The sequence below is a fragment of the Temnothorax longispinosus genome, chromosome 7, assembly GCF_030848805.1.
Source record: "Temnothorax longispinosus isolate EJ_2023e chromosome 7, Tlon_JGU_v1, whole genome shotgun sequence".
Lineage (NCBI taxonomy): Eukaryota > Metazoa > Arthropoda > Insecta > Hymenoptera > Formicidae > Temnothorax > Temnothorax longispinosus.
This window is the reverse complement of record NC_092364.1, coordinates 8,895,158-8,910,125: the sequence shown is the minus strand read 5'-3', so window position 1 is coordinate 8,910,125 and position 14,968 is coordinate 8,895,158. Positions and strand designations below refer to the sequence as shown.

At 34.7% G+C, this 14,968-nt stretch overlaps 1 protein-coding gene and 2 long non-coding RNA genes across 8 annotated transcripts in view; 1 reads left to right on the top strand and 2 right to left on the bottom strand.

Annotated features, from left to right (window-relative positions):
• The window catches only part of LOC139815798 (uncharacterized protein CG3556), a 120,663-nt gene extending 110,839 nt beyond the window's left edge, over positions 1–9,824 (top strand). For all 6 annotated transcript variants that reach the window (XM_071782977.1, XM_071782976.1, XM_071782980.1 and 3 more), the window contains 2 exons: positions 7,055–7,459; positions 8,388–9,824. In XM_071782977.1, coding sequence (XP_071639078.1) covers positions 7,055–7,459; positions 8,388–8,449 — 467 coding nt within the window. In that variant the 3' untranslated portion in view covers positions 8,450–9,824. The remainder of the gene's footprint in view (positions 1–7,054; positions 7,460–8,387) is intronic.
• The window catches only part of LOC139815811 (uncharacterized), a 141,175-nt gene that overhangs the window by 3,372 nt on the left and 122,835 nt on the right, over positions 1–14,968 (bottom strand). The window lies entirely within an intron of this gene.
• Positions 1,073–6,087, bottom strand: LOC139815810 (uncharacterized). The gene is made up of 6 exons (XR_011732826.1): positions 5,555–6,087; positions 5,338–5,444; positions 5,033–5,247; positions 4,877–4,975; positions 4,384–4,709; positions 1,073–1,809 (listed from the first exon to the last, which is right to left on the bottom strand). It is a non-coding gene; the product is annotated as an uncharacterized lncRNA (long non-coding RNA).

Sequence of the window (14,968 nt, the reverse complement as noted above, 5' to 3'; positions counted from 1 at the left end):
AGTGGTGCCAACGTGCTCTTTCGGAGCAGTCGACTCCCCGCGCCGGCTCGGACCGATGCCGCAGCTCCGGTAACTTAGCCGGTCAACTTCGACTTTATTAATTTTCATATTTTTTTATCGTTTGTTGGTCGTTTGTTGGTGATTGTTGGCCTAATTACAACGTTTGTTGGTTCTTAATTTTTTTTTTAATTTAAAAAGAAGAATTAGCATTAAGTTAACCGGAAAAATTTTATTTTTAATTTCAAAAAAGCCTAATCGATGCGTGATCGTTTGCTGATGATTGTTGGTCTAATTTTAGCGTTTGTTGGTTTATTATTAGTCTTAAAAACGAAAAAAAAACGAGAAATTATCTTACATATTAAAGTAATCGAAGATTGGTTTATTTGCCTACGACTTAAGCTTTATTTCTATCAATTTAAGGCTAACATCTATAAAACTGCCATATGAATACGGGCCTTAACATCGGCAGAAAATCGCGAAAAGATCAAGAAACATGGTGGTTCGTGGGAAGCACACACACACACACACAACGGGTGATGCGAGGGGGGGGCCGACAGGGGGGTTTACAACATAAAGTACATGCTAAGTTGTAAAACGAAATTATAAAGTATGCATGGGGGAGGGTGCAGGGGAGAAAAGCCTTTCTGTTCACGTGCGCTCACGCATGTAAGACCCTTGCACCCCTCCATGCATGTGCTTTATAATTTCGTTTTACAACTTAGCATGTACTTTATGTTGTAAAGCGAGGTCCACGCAGCCTACCGGCGGGGTGGGTGCGGGGGAGGGGGGGCCGAAGGCCCCCCCTCGCACCCCCCCGTTGTGTGTGTGTGTGTGTGTGTGTGCTTCCCACGAACCACCATGTTTCTTGATCTTTTCGCGATTTTCTGCCGATGTTAAGGCCCGTATTTATATGGCAGTTTTATAGATGTTAGCCTTAAATTGATAGAAATAAAGCTTAAGTCGTAGGCAAATAAACCAATCTTCGATTACTTTAATATGTGAGATAATTTTTAGTTTTTTTTCGTTTTTAAGACTAATAATAAACCAACAAACGCTAAAATTAGACCAACAATCATCAGCAAACGATTACGCATCGATTAGGCTTTTTTGAAATTAAAAATAAAATTTTTCCGGCTAACTTAATGCTAATTTTTCTTTTTAAATTAAAAAAAAAATTAAGAACCAACAAACGTTGTAATTAGGCCAACAATCACCAACAAACGACCAACAAACGATAAAAAAATATGAAAATTAATAAAGTCGAAGTTGACCGGCTAAGTTACCAGAGCTCGATGCCGCCACTTCGCTTCCTTCTCGCCGACGGCCAACCAGCGGGTCACACGTGTCCTCTTCCGTCCGCCGAGTCACAGTTTAACTATAACCAGTTACGACAGTAAAGTCGGAACCTTTGATGTTCGTGTTACCCAGTCACGTGACCATCCGCCATGTTTTCGATAGTAAAAAAGCGCGTTATTCGAAGGAGTAAAATAAAAAAAGTTGACTTGAAAATTTCTTCTCTATATTCGTAGACTTCTAATTGATGAAATAGGTAAATAGGTGAAAAAAATTACGGAAAAAGTTAGGAAAAATTGAATTATAAAATGAGGTTAAATAATAATAATATAATTAAACACACACATTTCAGGATGTAATAAAAAAATATTATTTTAAACTTTCAATGATTAGTTAACAGTTGATGGACAATGTGCTAAAAAATATTTACAATTTTTAAATGATTGTTCCCTTGATTGTTCCAATGAAATGATGTTTTCTCTCGATTGCATTGGTAAAGCAATTCTCATGTTTATTCTGCTGTAAAAAGAGGAGAAAAATTAATTCAAATATAATACTAAAGTCGGCATTTATAGATGGATTAACATTGAAAATTGTCTTAAATTTATCTGTGATGATAATAAAATATCTCATTTCCTACATAGCATCTTAAAACAAATTTGTAATGATCTTTATCATTGTGACGGTGAGGAATGATACAGCCTTGAATTTTTCTATAAAATTCTTTATCATCAGATCGGACTATGAATACCGGCCTTAGACTTAATTTTATATTTTAATGTATTTAATTCATATTTATTATTTATGAATGCACATGTTAACCATTTCTAATGTCTGAAACAGCATATTGAATTATACCATACAGAAAATAATAATAATGTATTTAACATAAAAGCTATATCACATACCATATTATATCACATATATGTATATATGTATTTAACAAAAAATGATGTATTTAACATTAAAAATAAGCTATATTGCATACATATTATATCACATATATGTATATATGCATTCAACAAAAAATAATATATTTAACATAAAAGAAACTATATCGCATATATATCTTTCTAGAAAAATGAAAATACTAATAAATAATATCACATATAAAGCTGAATTAGTTTACAAAATATAAATAAAATTTTTAATATGTAGTGAATTGAAAGTTTCCTAGAAATAATATGAAATAGTAATTAATGTTTCAAAATTATTAGTTTCCTGTGTCCTCGTTGAGTTTTAAATGTAGTATTAATATTTCTTAAAGTAAAAAAAAGACGGACTCGTGCAAACAGTCTTATCAAATATTCTTTTGGAAAATTTGAACATGGATGTTCAAATGGTACATGAGCAAATGTTTCAATCAAATTAGCTACAACACCTTTTCTTAATATTAAGGTTTCTATATTTTGGAAGAAGATGTCTTCCAAAGATTTTATATATGTAACAAAATCATCAGTTGGCATGAACAAACTGCCAAACAAATTATTTTCTGTTGATTCGTAAGCTCGAAAAAAACAATAATATGAATTATTATTTACGTCTACATATTCTCTCGCATACTTAAGGCAAATATCACAGGAATGTTTTACGATGCACTTTCGCATCAAATATCCACAAACATAACGGAAAGCATTTTGCTCCGGTAGACTTATTTCTCGGTAATCATGATCATCAATTAAAATTGCTTTCCCTTTATCTTGCTGATTCACATTAGCATGTACATTTTGAGCTCTATAATTAGCAACGTCCATAATCATTAAGTCGCGATCTTCAGCACAGTTTCCAGTTCCCGTCGTTAAATAAATTGTAGAGAATAATTTTCTAAAACCGAAATGAAACTGTGAAGGCGTAACGGTATACGCCGCGCCGTTCAAAGTTCGAATTTTTCCGAAAAAATTCTCCAATGCATCTTGATTTAATCGTCTCGTGAGCAAGAATTTAATATCTGGCAGAGTGCTTTGTATATAAGTCCACAGTGACTGCAAAGATTTTATGTTAAGTACCCAAAACTTAAAAACCTGCACCTGATTCGAGATGTCTTTTCCTTTTTTCGAAAAAACTTTTAAGCCTGACAAATAATCTAACATTTTCTGTAAAAATTGTAATTGATGTTGTGCTCCAGTAAAAGCTTGCTTATGACTTTTCTTATCTGTTACCGTGGAGGAATTGAACATATCAAACAAACTATCAAATTTTTCAATAAATTCGATGATTGCCAATGCATTTACTAGGATTTTTAGAACGTATAATGTTTTCAGGGCAGCTGCCACCGTAGCACTTAAGATCTGAACAGCATATTTCACTTTCATTCGATCAAACCCTGATGGTTGAACATGAGTATCTGTTAGTTTATAAGCTAATCGATTTGGTTGGTTTTTGTCGTAATTGTAAAGAGTTACAATATAATCCCAAGAAATTTGGTGACCATTATTATATTTAATATTGTTAATATAAGCATTATTTCTTGTAGCTTTGATCAAATGTGGTGGATCGGCTAAATAATGAATACGTTCACCATCAATGTCAAAATATGGTTTTTCAGAACTTATACCAAGCCGCTTTGTCATATTTTGATAGTTTTTACCCATGTCTGTGACAAGTACAAGAACTTTTAAACCGATAATCTGTAATCTTCTGATTTTTTCTTGTACAGCATTTTGTACGTCTACTTCATTAAAAGTTGAATTCAATAGATAATAAGCAATTGGTTGTTTCCAAGATGTACAGATTCCTCTTATCATAATTACGGCCGCATTACATGCTGGCAAAAATTTCTTTTCATGTCCAAGATTCTCAAATCCTATAACCTCGTCTTGACTAATATTATAATAAAGATTAGCCTTTAAAGCAATTTCATCGATACAAATTACGCATAACCTATCTAGCGATGTAAAATTGACAATCCTTCTCCTAATCATATCGAAGACTAAATCATTAAGTCCGGGAGATATTTGTAACGACTCAATTGATCGCTGAAGAGTTCTCGGACTTGGTAATAATAGTCCTTACGCAATACTTTACAACTCTTTGGACCAGCAAAATAGATACTAAGACAAAATTGTTTAAATTGCATAGAATATTTCCTGCCTTTTATTGATTGTTGGTTTAATTTAGCTTGTTCCTTCACCAAAGCTGCTATAGAAGGAGATAAAAATTTATCGGTTAGCTGACAGTAGTATTCTAATTCTCCTTAATTTTTGTTTTTTCAAGTGCACTTTTTAACTGTTCTTTCAACTTTCTCTTTTCTCGCTGTAATGATATAATTCTTGCTTTTAGTTTATTCTTTCTTGGTGTATCGTGAGACAACTTCTGAGGCGTTTGTATTTGTTTGCTGAGTACTTTTGAAAAATCAAGTTCCTTAATTTCTTCTCTTGAAATATTACGCTCCTCTGATAATATTAGCATTCCATCAGCTACAAATAACAATTAATACATAGTAATTTTTATTAATTATGTGTTTCACTGTACCAACTAAAAGTAATTAATATATTTTGTAGTTTATTAACAATCCTATATTTTTTATTGCTAATCATTAATTCATTTCAAATTATTGTATTCATCTCTGATATTTAAAACTTACTGGAATTATTGCTTTCAGTTAATTCCATTTGTCCATATAATTGATTTGTTTCTATCTCTGATTCATCCTGATGAAATTGCTGTCGAGATTCTGTACTTTCTGTGATAAAAAATTATTAGTGTCACTTATAATTGAGTAAAAAGTAAAGAATATTACCTTGTGAAATAATGTCAGTGTCGCAGTTTGGATTTGTTATGTTTGAGGTCTGTATTGCAGTCTGTATAGGTATAGCTCAAGGTAAGAGTCTAGTTTTTAAGTCATTGAGATACATGTTCTCGTTGAAATGAACACTACAAATTCGATAATTTTTATACAGTTCTTCTGTTGTTCTATTTATCGTACGATTGCAAGCTTTGAGCCATAATCTAGACCTATGCAAAAAAGTAATTACACAATTTTAATATCATTATATAAACTACTAAATCAATCTGCATCATTATTTACAACAAATTTTAACTTACATTTCTGGATCTTTTGGAAAACGAAAAAACTTTATTCCTGCATTTCGTCCAGATATGTTTTTGCACATGACGCAGGAAAATCCACCTTTCTTACTCATTATTACTGACTAGAAAATAAATGATGTTAGGAAAAACGCACTAAAAATGATCTTTACTACTTAATAATATTTCCAAATTGCTTAATATTACTGGAAAATTAATCACACAAAAATATAACCTCTTTACACGCAGTTACTCTGTTTCTGGGCGCCGCCATACTTTGGATAGTAAAATTGACGCATGCGTCTTGAAAAATTATGCGGAAAATTTCGGTGACTGTCGTAATTGGTTATGGTTAAACTGTGGCCGAGTCCTGCTCCAGCCATTGCTTCCCCTCCGCCGCCTCTCACCTCCTCCGTCCGCGGCGTCCTCCTTCCACTTCCTCATCGTCATCCTAACCTCACTTTCAACTCTCTTCTTTTTTCTCGATTTCCGTCCGCATCTCCTCGAATCCGCCAACACCTTCAATGCCTCCGCTTCTTCACAACCTCCTTCACATCTTCCTTTACTCCTGCCCTCCACCCCTTCACACAACCACGTCTACCGCATCATTTCCGCCTCCTCTAACTTTCTACCTGTTCACCCGCCGAGAGCTAACGGGTGACCCCCAAAATTAATATTTATATATTTAAATATCACATTAGACAAATATCGATTATCGAACATTTAATTTATTATAGTTAAACATGGCCAAATATCGTCAGACCTGAACAGTTTTCGATCAAACACAACCTCAGTTCGACTTATATCTGGACAGATATGGTCAGATAGTAATGTATTTTGGATCGCATTTAAATATGGATACATGGTTATATCTAAACAGATACAGTCAGATCTGAATTGTTTCGATGAAATTCAATCACAGACATGGTTCGATCTGAGCAGATATGGTCGATCTGAGCCGTCGAAGACCATGTTACACCCCATATGTAGTTATATATAGTTATATATGAACATATATGACCAGATCTGCACAGACATGAAAAGTCATATTTGAGCATATCTGATCAAATAAAAGAGTGACCCCAAATTAGTGGTTTTTTCACCTATTTTTGGTCCCGCGATATTGGAACTGAATTGTGTGTCAAATGATACCTTATGACAAGACATCAGTCACAAAAAATTTTTAAGTTGAGATGAGAATTGATCGATTCCAGAGATATGGGAGGTCAAAGTAGTCAAAATTCATCGCGGGACCAAAAATGGCAATAGGAACAGAAAATATCCAAAAATTCGTTAATTACAACCTAAAAAATTCGAATGCTATGATTGGTTGGCAACAGGCAATAGGCACAGAATTTTCAACATGACGAAACTCTGTGTCTATTGCCTGTGTCATTGTTTATTCTGCATTTATACATAATTTCTTATTTCTATTCTCTGTTTCTATTGCCTGATGTTGCCTGGCATTGTGCAAGGGCCTGCTATCACACTATTAACCACACAACTGTCAAAACACGCAATCTCTGCAATGACAGCCGCTCACGAAGTAAGCGCAGAGAGAAAACCAATCGGCATCGCGGAAAAGCGATAACAATACTTCGATATATTCGAGTATCAATGACATTCCCTTTTTAAAAGAGGAGGAAGGAGGAGGAAGGATTGTGTAATACGTCAATGCAATTTCTGCCGCAGAATAGATGAAATGAAGGAAATGACTGTCTTTTAAATTTACAAGTTGCAGATATTGGGACATCCGACAATCATAGCGAAACTTCTCTGCCGTGCGAAACGTCGGGAAATAACACGAGCAATGTAGATACCACGCTTACCACGGGCACCACGGCGCCGGTGCTCGTGAACGTGTCATACACCCTGTGGGTCGGCAGCAACGTAAATGAAACATACAATCTGACGGTGACCGCCCCCAAAAACGAAACTTTCTACAGTGTGATGCTTTTGGCGGCAAGCATGTCTCCTCATTTTCAATTTACCGCGTCCGAATGGCCTAACGGTCACTATGTTCACACACTGGCTGGCTACAAAGAGGAACCGATGTCCTATCACTACTGGTTACTTTACAGACTGCCGTCGCCGCCGGAACCGTCCTCGCCGCCAGGCAACCAATTAGTTGCGCCTGGAGGTATGTACCTCATCAGTTATTCTCTTACTCGAAACTTTTTACATGTAATTCCAATTTTAAATATCAATATTACCAAAATAAAAATTATATAATGACTAACAATCGAAAAAGCAGAACACCAAAATATGAAAATATATAACAAAGATAAAATATATAAGACTATAATGAGGAGACCAATATACAAGCAATATCAATATTACCAAAATAAAAATTATATTGTATAATGACTAACAATCGAAAAAGCAGAACACCAAAATATGAAAATATATAACAAAGATAAAATATATAAGACTATAATGAGGAGACCAATATACGAGCAATAATAGATGTTACAACAAATTCATACTAACTTTATTGAAATATTAACGTTTCGTACCGTACTAGGACTTCATCAGAATTGTCAATAATAAGCGAATAATTAAAGTGCGAATATATATAGGGGTCAAATTCAAAGCAATCGATCAAAGACAGAAACATACCGCAATTACAAAGTCAAAAATTAAAAAGATATAATCCCCAAATGTTTAAGAAATAAACTTAAAATTAAACCTATGAAACCGAAAAGGAGGAACTCTAAGACGCATTGTAAGGTCAGCGTACATTAATAATAAGAAACTTATTTTCCGCTTGTTTGAAGCAAAGGCTGTAATGAGGAATAAGACAAAAAAAAATAATATAATAAACAAATAAAAAAGATATAGAAAAAAACCATCTAACAATAAGTAAAATCTTTATATGCATCAAATTTTTCACTCTTTAAGAAAGAATTAAGTACATTATGTGACATGTATTATATATTTACTTGCAACGCAAAAATGTTTATTTATAGAAAATTTATTTATCGAAAAAAGATTTAATTGGACAATGTACAGCATAATAAATATATTAATTAGTATCAGTAATTTTAATCATTTTTCCGTACTTTCAGGTGTTGACAACTTGCAGATTAGCGAAGGAGAACATTATCTCTTCTGGTATAAGAAGCTATGAAGTGTCGGGCGAGAAGAATATAGAGAACAAAATAACAAAAAGAAATTAGAAGAAGGTAACACAAGGGGAAGGACAAGTATTCCGAAAAATATTAAGAGGAAACATGGATATATAATTATATAAATAAAAAAGAAAAAGAGAAAAATAGAGAAAAAAAGAGAGAGATAAAGAAGATTAATGAATAAATGTATGAGTGAATAAGTGAATGAATAAATGAGTGAATGAGTGAATAGTGAGTGATGAATGGACGAATGAGTAAGCAAATAAGTGAGTGAGTGAGTGAGCAATGAGTAAGTGATGAATAGATGAGTAAGTGAATAGATGAGTGAGTGAGTGAGCAATGAGTAAGTGATGAATAGATCAGTGAGTAATGAATGAGTGAGTAGGTGAGTGAGAGAATGAATAAATAAGTAAGTAAATGAGTAATGAGTAAATGAATGAGTGAGTGAACGAATGAGTGAGTGAGTGAGTGAGTGAGTGAGTGAGTGAGTGAGTGAGTGAGTGAGTGAGTGAGTGAGTGAGTGAGTGAGTGAGTGAGAGAAAGAGAGAGAGAGAGAAAGAGAGATCTCGAAATTCTAAAGCGAGATCCAGTATTCACTGCCATCGCTATTATCAACACTAAAAAAAAAATTACGTTGCGTTAATTCAAAGAAAAGAAGGATTAGATAAAGAAAAATATAAACGTAAGTATTTATAGATACACTCAATTGGAAAATTTTGAAATTCCGTTTAATGGTTGACTTTAAGGACCTACCCTAACAGCAAATGTATATTCTGAGAATGTTCAGAGGATATCATATAAAGTATAAAATATTATAAGGATGTTCTCAGTATATTAAGTACATGCTTAGTATATTTTATAGATATACAGAATATTATTGCTGTTAGGGTAGAATGAGGCGCGAATCGTTATGTCAATATCAAAACACATATACACATATACAAGACAATTCGATTCGTTTAACACGTTGAATGCCGTAATTAGTGTTAAAACTTAATAACAAACGTATAATATTTGAATTTAGATGAAACACATTCTTTGGACGCTTCTACGTGATTTGAATATAATAACGACCTTACGTCTTATCATGCATAAAATGAAATCAGCTATGTTTAAAGAGATGCACAAGTATTCAAATAACCAATATACATTTGTTAAAAATTGCATTTGTTTGTCACATATTATTGCACAGACGGTTTACAATTTAGGTTTAGACTTGCGTAACATTAAGAGCCGAAATCCGTGCGACATCCAACGTGTTTTTATTGAAGCTACGAAACTACATAACGTTTTCTATGAAATCGTAATGCACAAGCATACTTGTATCTGTCGTAATTAATTCGTATTGAATAAAACTGAATAGCTATATCCGTACTAGCATATCCGTTTCTGATATTCCCGCCTCCAGCTGTAACGCATTAATTTAATAAATACTCTTATAATAGAGAAAAATAAACGACAAGTAAATTAATAAGTACATAAATAACTAAACAAATATGAAAATAAATAAAAACAAATCTTCTTCGCTGCAGCAACTTATTCAACAAGGAAAAGACAAATCAAGACGCATCATAAACGCCATACCTTTGTTTTAGGCACAATATATATCATCTATCAAGTTCGAATGCGATGTACGATTTAATTCTTTCTTGGAATCAATAAAGAGAAATTAATAAAATTTGCAAATCTAAATGATATATTTGTATCTTTACTTTTTTTTATGTGTATCTAATATGAGTTTAATCTCTAGTTTTATATTATTCGAGCAAATGTCTAACATTTTATAGACTACTAAAAAGATGTTCTAATTGCCCAAATTATCGTTAACTTCTTTATAATTATTTTTTAATTATAATTATAATTACCCAAAAAAAATGAGTATGATGTGGTCAGATGTAAAAATACATGATTAGATATGAAAAGATCTAAAAACATATGTAATTTTATATGATTGTATATAATCAGATCCGTGGCGCGATATGATTATATCTTTTATACAATTATATTCGACTTGATCTTATTATATTTGGACAATAGATCTGGTTGAATATGGTTACATAAAGATAAGATCATGAGAAAAAATAGGTATCCTATAATATGATCAGATGTAAAAATACATTATTAGATATAAAAAGATCTAATAACATATGTAATTTTATATGATCATATATAATCAAATCCGAAATTTGACACGATATAATCTTATCTTTATATAATCTTTATATAATCATATTTAGCTTGACCTTATTAAATATGAGAGTAGATCTGGTCGAATATGATTATATATAGATAAGATCATATCACGCCCTGTTTTGGACATTGTTATAAATAATCATATAAAAGTACATATGTAGGGGAGAATGGGGGAATTGCAGTCAGTAAGAATTATTTCTTATTTTCTGAAAAAGAAATGTCTTTAGAATCAAAATGAAATAGTTGACGGATACTTCATCAATCATTCTTTGAAAGTAAAAGCATAAAAGTCAAGAAAGCTAATAAATAATTAAGCCTGCATTGATTATAAAAATCTCTGAATTGACCGCAATTGTCCGACGTGTTGGGTAATTATGGTCGCCTCTTGGACAACCGCGGTCAGCTTTCGGGGGTAACTACGGTCACCTTTGGGGTAATGCCAGCCGGTCGCTAGCAGCCAGGGTTCGGCGGGCTATATTTTGATAGGAGGCCAAAAAATCTTGTATCGGTAAAAAAAATAAGATTGTTAGACATAAAATAGATAGAAATAAGTTTTTTTTATTTATAACTATGCGCTTACCTATAACTATTATAAATAATAGGACTTTTTTTTAATACTGTCTTACTTAAACATTTTATTATACAGGTAACAGTATATCTCTCAAACAAAAAACGAAAAATAAGTTAAATGCTTTCAACTTTGTACTATAACTTTTTTTTTACATTTTTTACAGTCTCATTAGTTTGTCTCTTTGGCTACTCTTTCTCTTCTTCTTTCGCCTGCTCTTTCAGCTCTTTTTCTTTCGGTTTTTTCGGCCTTTCTCTCTGCCTTTTTTCAATTGGTTCTTTTTTCTTCATTATCCTTTAATTATTTTCTTCTGCTTCTTTACTTCTAATTATTTTCTCATGGGGGAACTGGTGATGATTATTGATTGCTGTTCCTTCCGACCAGCTCTTTTCGGTACAGAATTCTGTGGTGGCACATTTTCTTTCGGCAACAGGCAGAGTGCAATGTCGCTCATGTTCGGCAGTGGGGAAACAGTAGGTTCAACAATCGGCGATGTTCTCTCGGTGTTCAGCAGCGTATTTACAGCCGTCATGGTGCTCGTCGATGCACAATTAAATAAAATTTTTTCTTTACCAGCTGTGCTCGTCGATACATGAGCGAATAAAATTTCTTTTCCGCCAAGACCAAAATTTCTCGAAGTTTTGTCACATGAATCCACAAGCAACATTGGAAGCTCGTCGATATTGAATGCTGCATCTGCGATAATCGATGGTGATATCAAGGTATCGTCGTGAATAGCAGTCTGCGATGGCTCTATTTGTTGCATATTTCCGGTGTGATGTTTTCATTACAGTTTGGAATACCCGGATACCCGCCCTTCGCCCGTTACCCGTTGTATACGGATCTGGACCGGTTCCGCGGGTACCCGGGTAATTTGGGTAGCGGGTATCCGTATCGATTCGGGTACCCGCTACCCGTGTCAATACGGGTACCCGTTATACCCGCGTCAGTACGGGTACCCGTATCGAGGCGGGTCTGCAGCGTATGCTACAGATATCTGTGTGTATTACACGGAGACGCGTATATGCAAAGTAATAAAATATAAATTCTCACACGCTTCAAAAATATATAAATTAAAACTTTTCATTGCTGAGTAAATTCGAATTTATTGGCTGTAGCGGCAAAGCAGCCACGAAATCTTCTTCCGGTGTGATGTTTTCGTTGCTGAGTGGATTCGATTTTATTGGCCGTAGCAGTGAGGCAGCCGCGAAATCTTCTTGCGGAATTATATTTGGATTGAGTGAACAGATTCCGGTCGAGCTAAATCCAGAAATCCCTTTTTCGATTGAAGCAACTTTTACGTAAGCTTTTCTAAAAAGTAAAGCCAGATCATATTCAGTGATTTTACGCAGCGGCTCAGATTTCATCATATTATCACTTTCCTTGCGGAACGCAGCTTTGAATAGACCGAAAAAAGTAACATCTAATGGCTGAAGTCAATGTGAAGGCAATGAAACCATCACTATGCCATGGTCACGACAGAATTCGTAAGCTTCTAGAGAAATATGACTTGCGTGATTATCCAAAATCAGTAAGACTGGCGTCTTTTTTGAACATTTTGAATTCTCCACAAAGTGCTTCAGCCATACAAGGAACAGTTCCGCAGTCGTCCACCCGTTTTTTGAGCAATGATAAATTGCTCCGATAGGGCCATCAGTTGATAAGCCAGCTGCCATTCTCTGACAAGGAAAATTGAACATTGGAGCAACAAAACTCCCCGCAGCGCTGGCAGCACAGATGACTGTGACAGTTCTTCCTCACTGGTCATAGCACCAAGTCTCTTCTGACCTTTCGCAGCGATCACAGTTTGGGGCTGTTGGACTGTTGTAATTCCTGTTTCGTCCATATTCTAAATTTGGGATGGCGAGAAGTTATATTTGTCCATCACGATCCTCAGGTTATCGAAGAACATTTTTACAGCCTCCGGATTGAATGCCGTCACACGATTGAGGCTTGTTGCCTCTGGTTTCCTCACGCGGATTGAAGGATTACGAGCTTGGAATCCGTAGAACCAATCTACGCCAGCACACCTTTTTTCTTTATTAAAATTATTGAGGTTATTGTGGCGTTTAGCAAACTCAAATGCTGCGCAGCGCACTTGAAGAGGTGTCTGTCCGTAGAACACTTTCGCTAACTTTATTAAAGTATCAGCCAACGCAGCTTCTTGGGCTGCTGTAAAAACAGGCTTTCGACCCATTCTTGGCTCTGAGGAATTGTCTCCGGTTTTGAATCTCTGCTGGATAGTGCTGAAGGGAATGTTCGATGCAGTCGCAGCCTGACGAATGGGAATTCCAGCTTTTACTGCCCCGATAGCTGCTCTGAGCTCGTCTGAGGACCATTTTCCTCTTTCGGTTTTTCTTGGTCTACAACGAGGCATCTTAAATTGAAAATATAATTACAATTAATGATTAACAGAAAAATTTAAATTTTAACTTAAAATTCCGGCGTTATTTCAAGACTGAAATGTCCATCAAATTGAACATATTTTCTATGTTAATCATGTATATTATTCATTTCTCACTGAGTTTGGATAAATTCTACCAAATTTGTGGTATAAATACAGGTATACATACCATGATGTTTACGCTGTCACTCGACGTTTGCAGGCATGTGCCCGATGGTTAACAGGTGCGTCACGACTGCAATTTCCCCGTGCAAGCGACTACCGTTACCTCAAAAACCGAGTGAATTTGTTATAGTAAATAATAATATACTTGTATTTATACGATGTCATCGTTTTAATATGGGCGAAATGAAAGCTAAAGAACCAGAAAAATCATAAATAACGGTTAGATGTAATTTTAACTACTAAAAATTTCGCAAAATTCTTATTAAAAGTACATCGATTCTTATAAGAAAAAGGATGTAAAATAAGAATCACCAGATTTTTATTAATTTATGTTGGTTTAATAGACACGGCATAATAAATTACTCGATAATCACGTGTGTAAACTAATAGAGACAAAAAAAGTTTGATATAACTGTTGGTTTATATAAAATACAGGTGACCGGCATTGCCTGATGACTGTAATTCCTCCATTCTCCCCTATAAAAAAACGTGTTTTATTCAACATATACATATATAATTATACATAATTTTGTTTCAAAATGTTTAATTATATACGATTATATGTAAATATCGGGTCATCCGATAAATGGCATCTGACGGGATTCGTTTCTCGTATTTAAAATACGACAAACAATGGTATAAGAACAGTATATAAATGACGGAACTGCACGACTTGTATCAGAGTTTTATCGTAAAGTCTTCTTTTATAATAAAAGTGTGGCGCGCTTTTGGATTAATGTAACATTAATGTAACCTATATATTATATTAGATAGATAGGTAGATATTGTTCCCCTTGGGGTTACAATCTTTACAAATACAAAACTTAACGCTAACTTAATTCTATCTTACTCTTCGCCTTATCTCGCTCGCACGCTTCACATGCCTCGCACGCCCCGCACGCCTCGCACGCTTCTCGTTTCTTTTCTCTCCCCCTCCTACCCTATCGCATGGACTTCCGTTCCCGTTTACAACTCCTTTCCACTCACTCATACTCTCTCATGCCTCTCTCCCGCATTCTCCATTCACCCTCCTCTCTCACCACATCCCCTTTCCTCGTCCACCTCTCTCATCCACTCCTCCCCCGCTCCATCCTCCCCAAATACCCTCATATACGCTTCTTGCCAACTTCCGCCTCCTCCTTTGATCCACTCCCTACATTTCTCCCATACGTGCTCCCACGTCTCCAT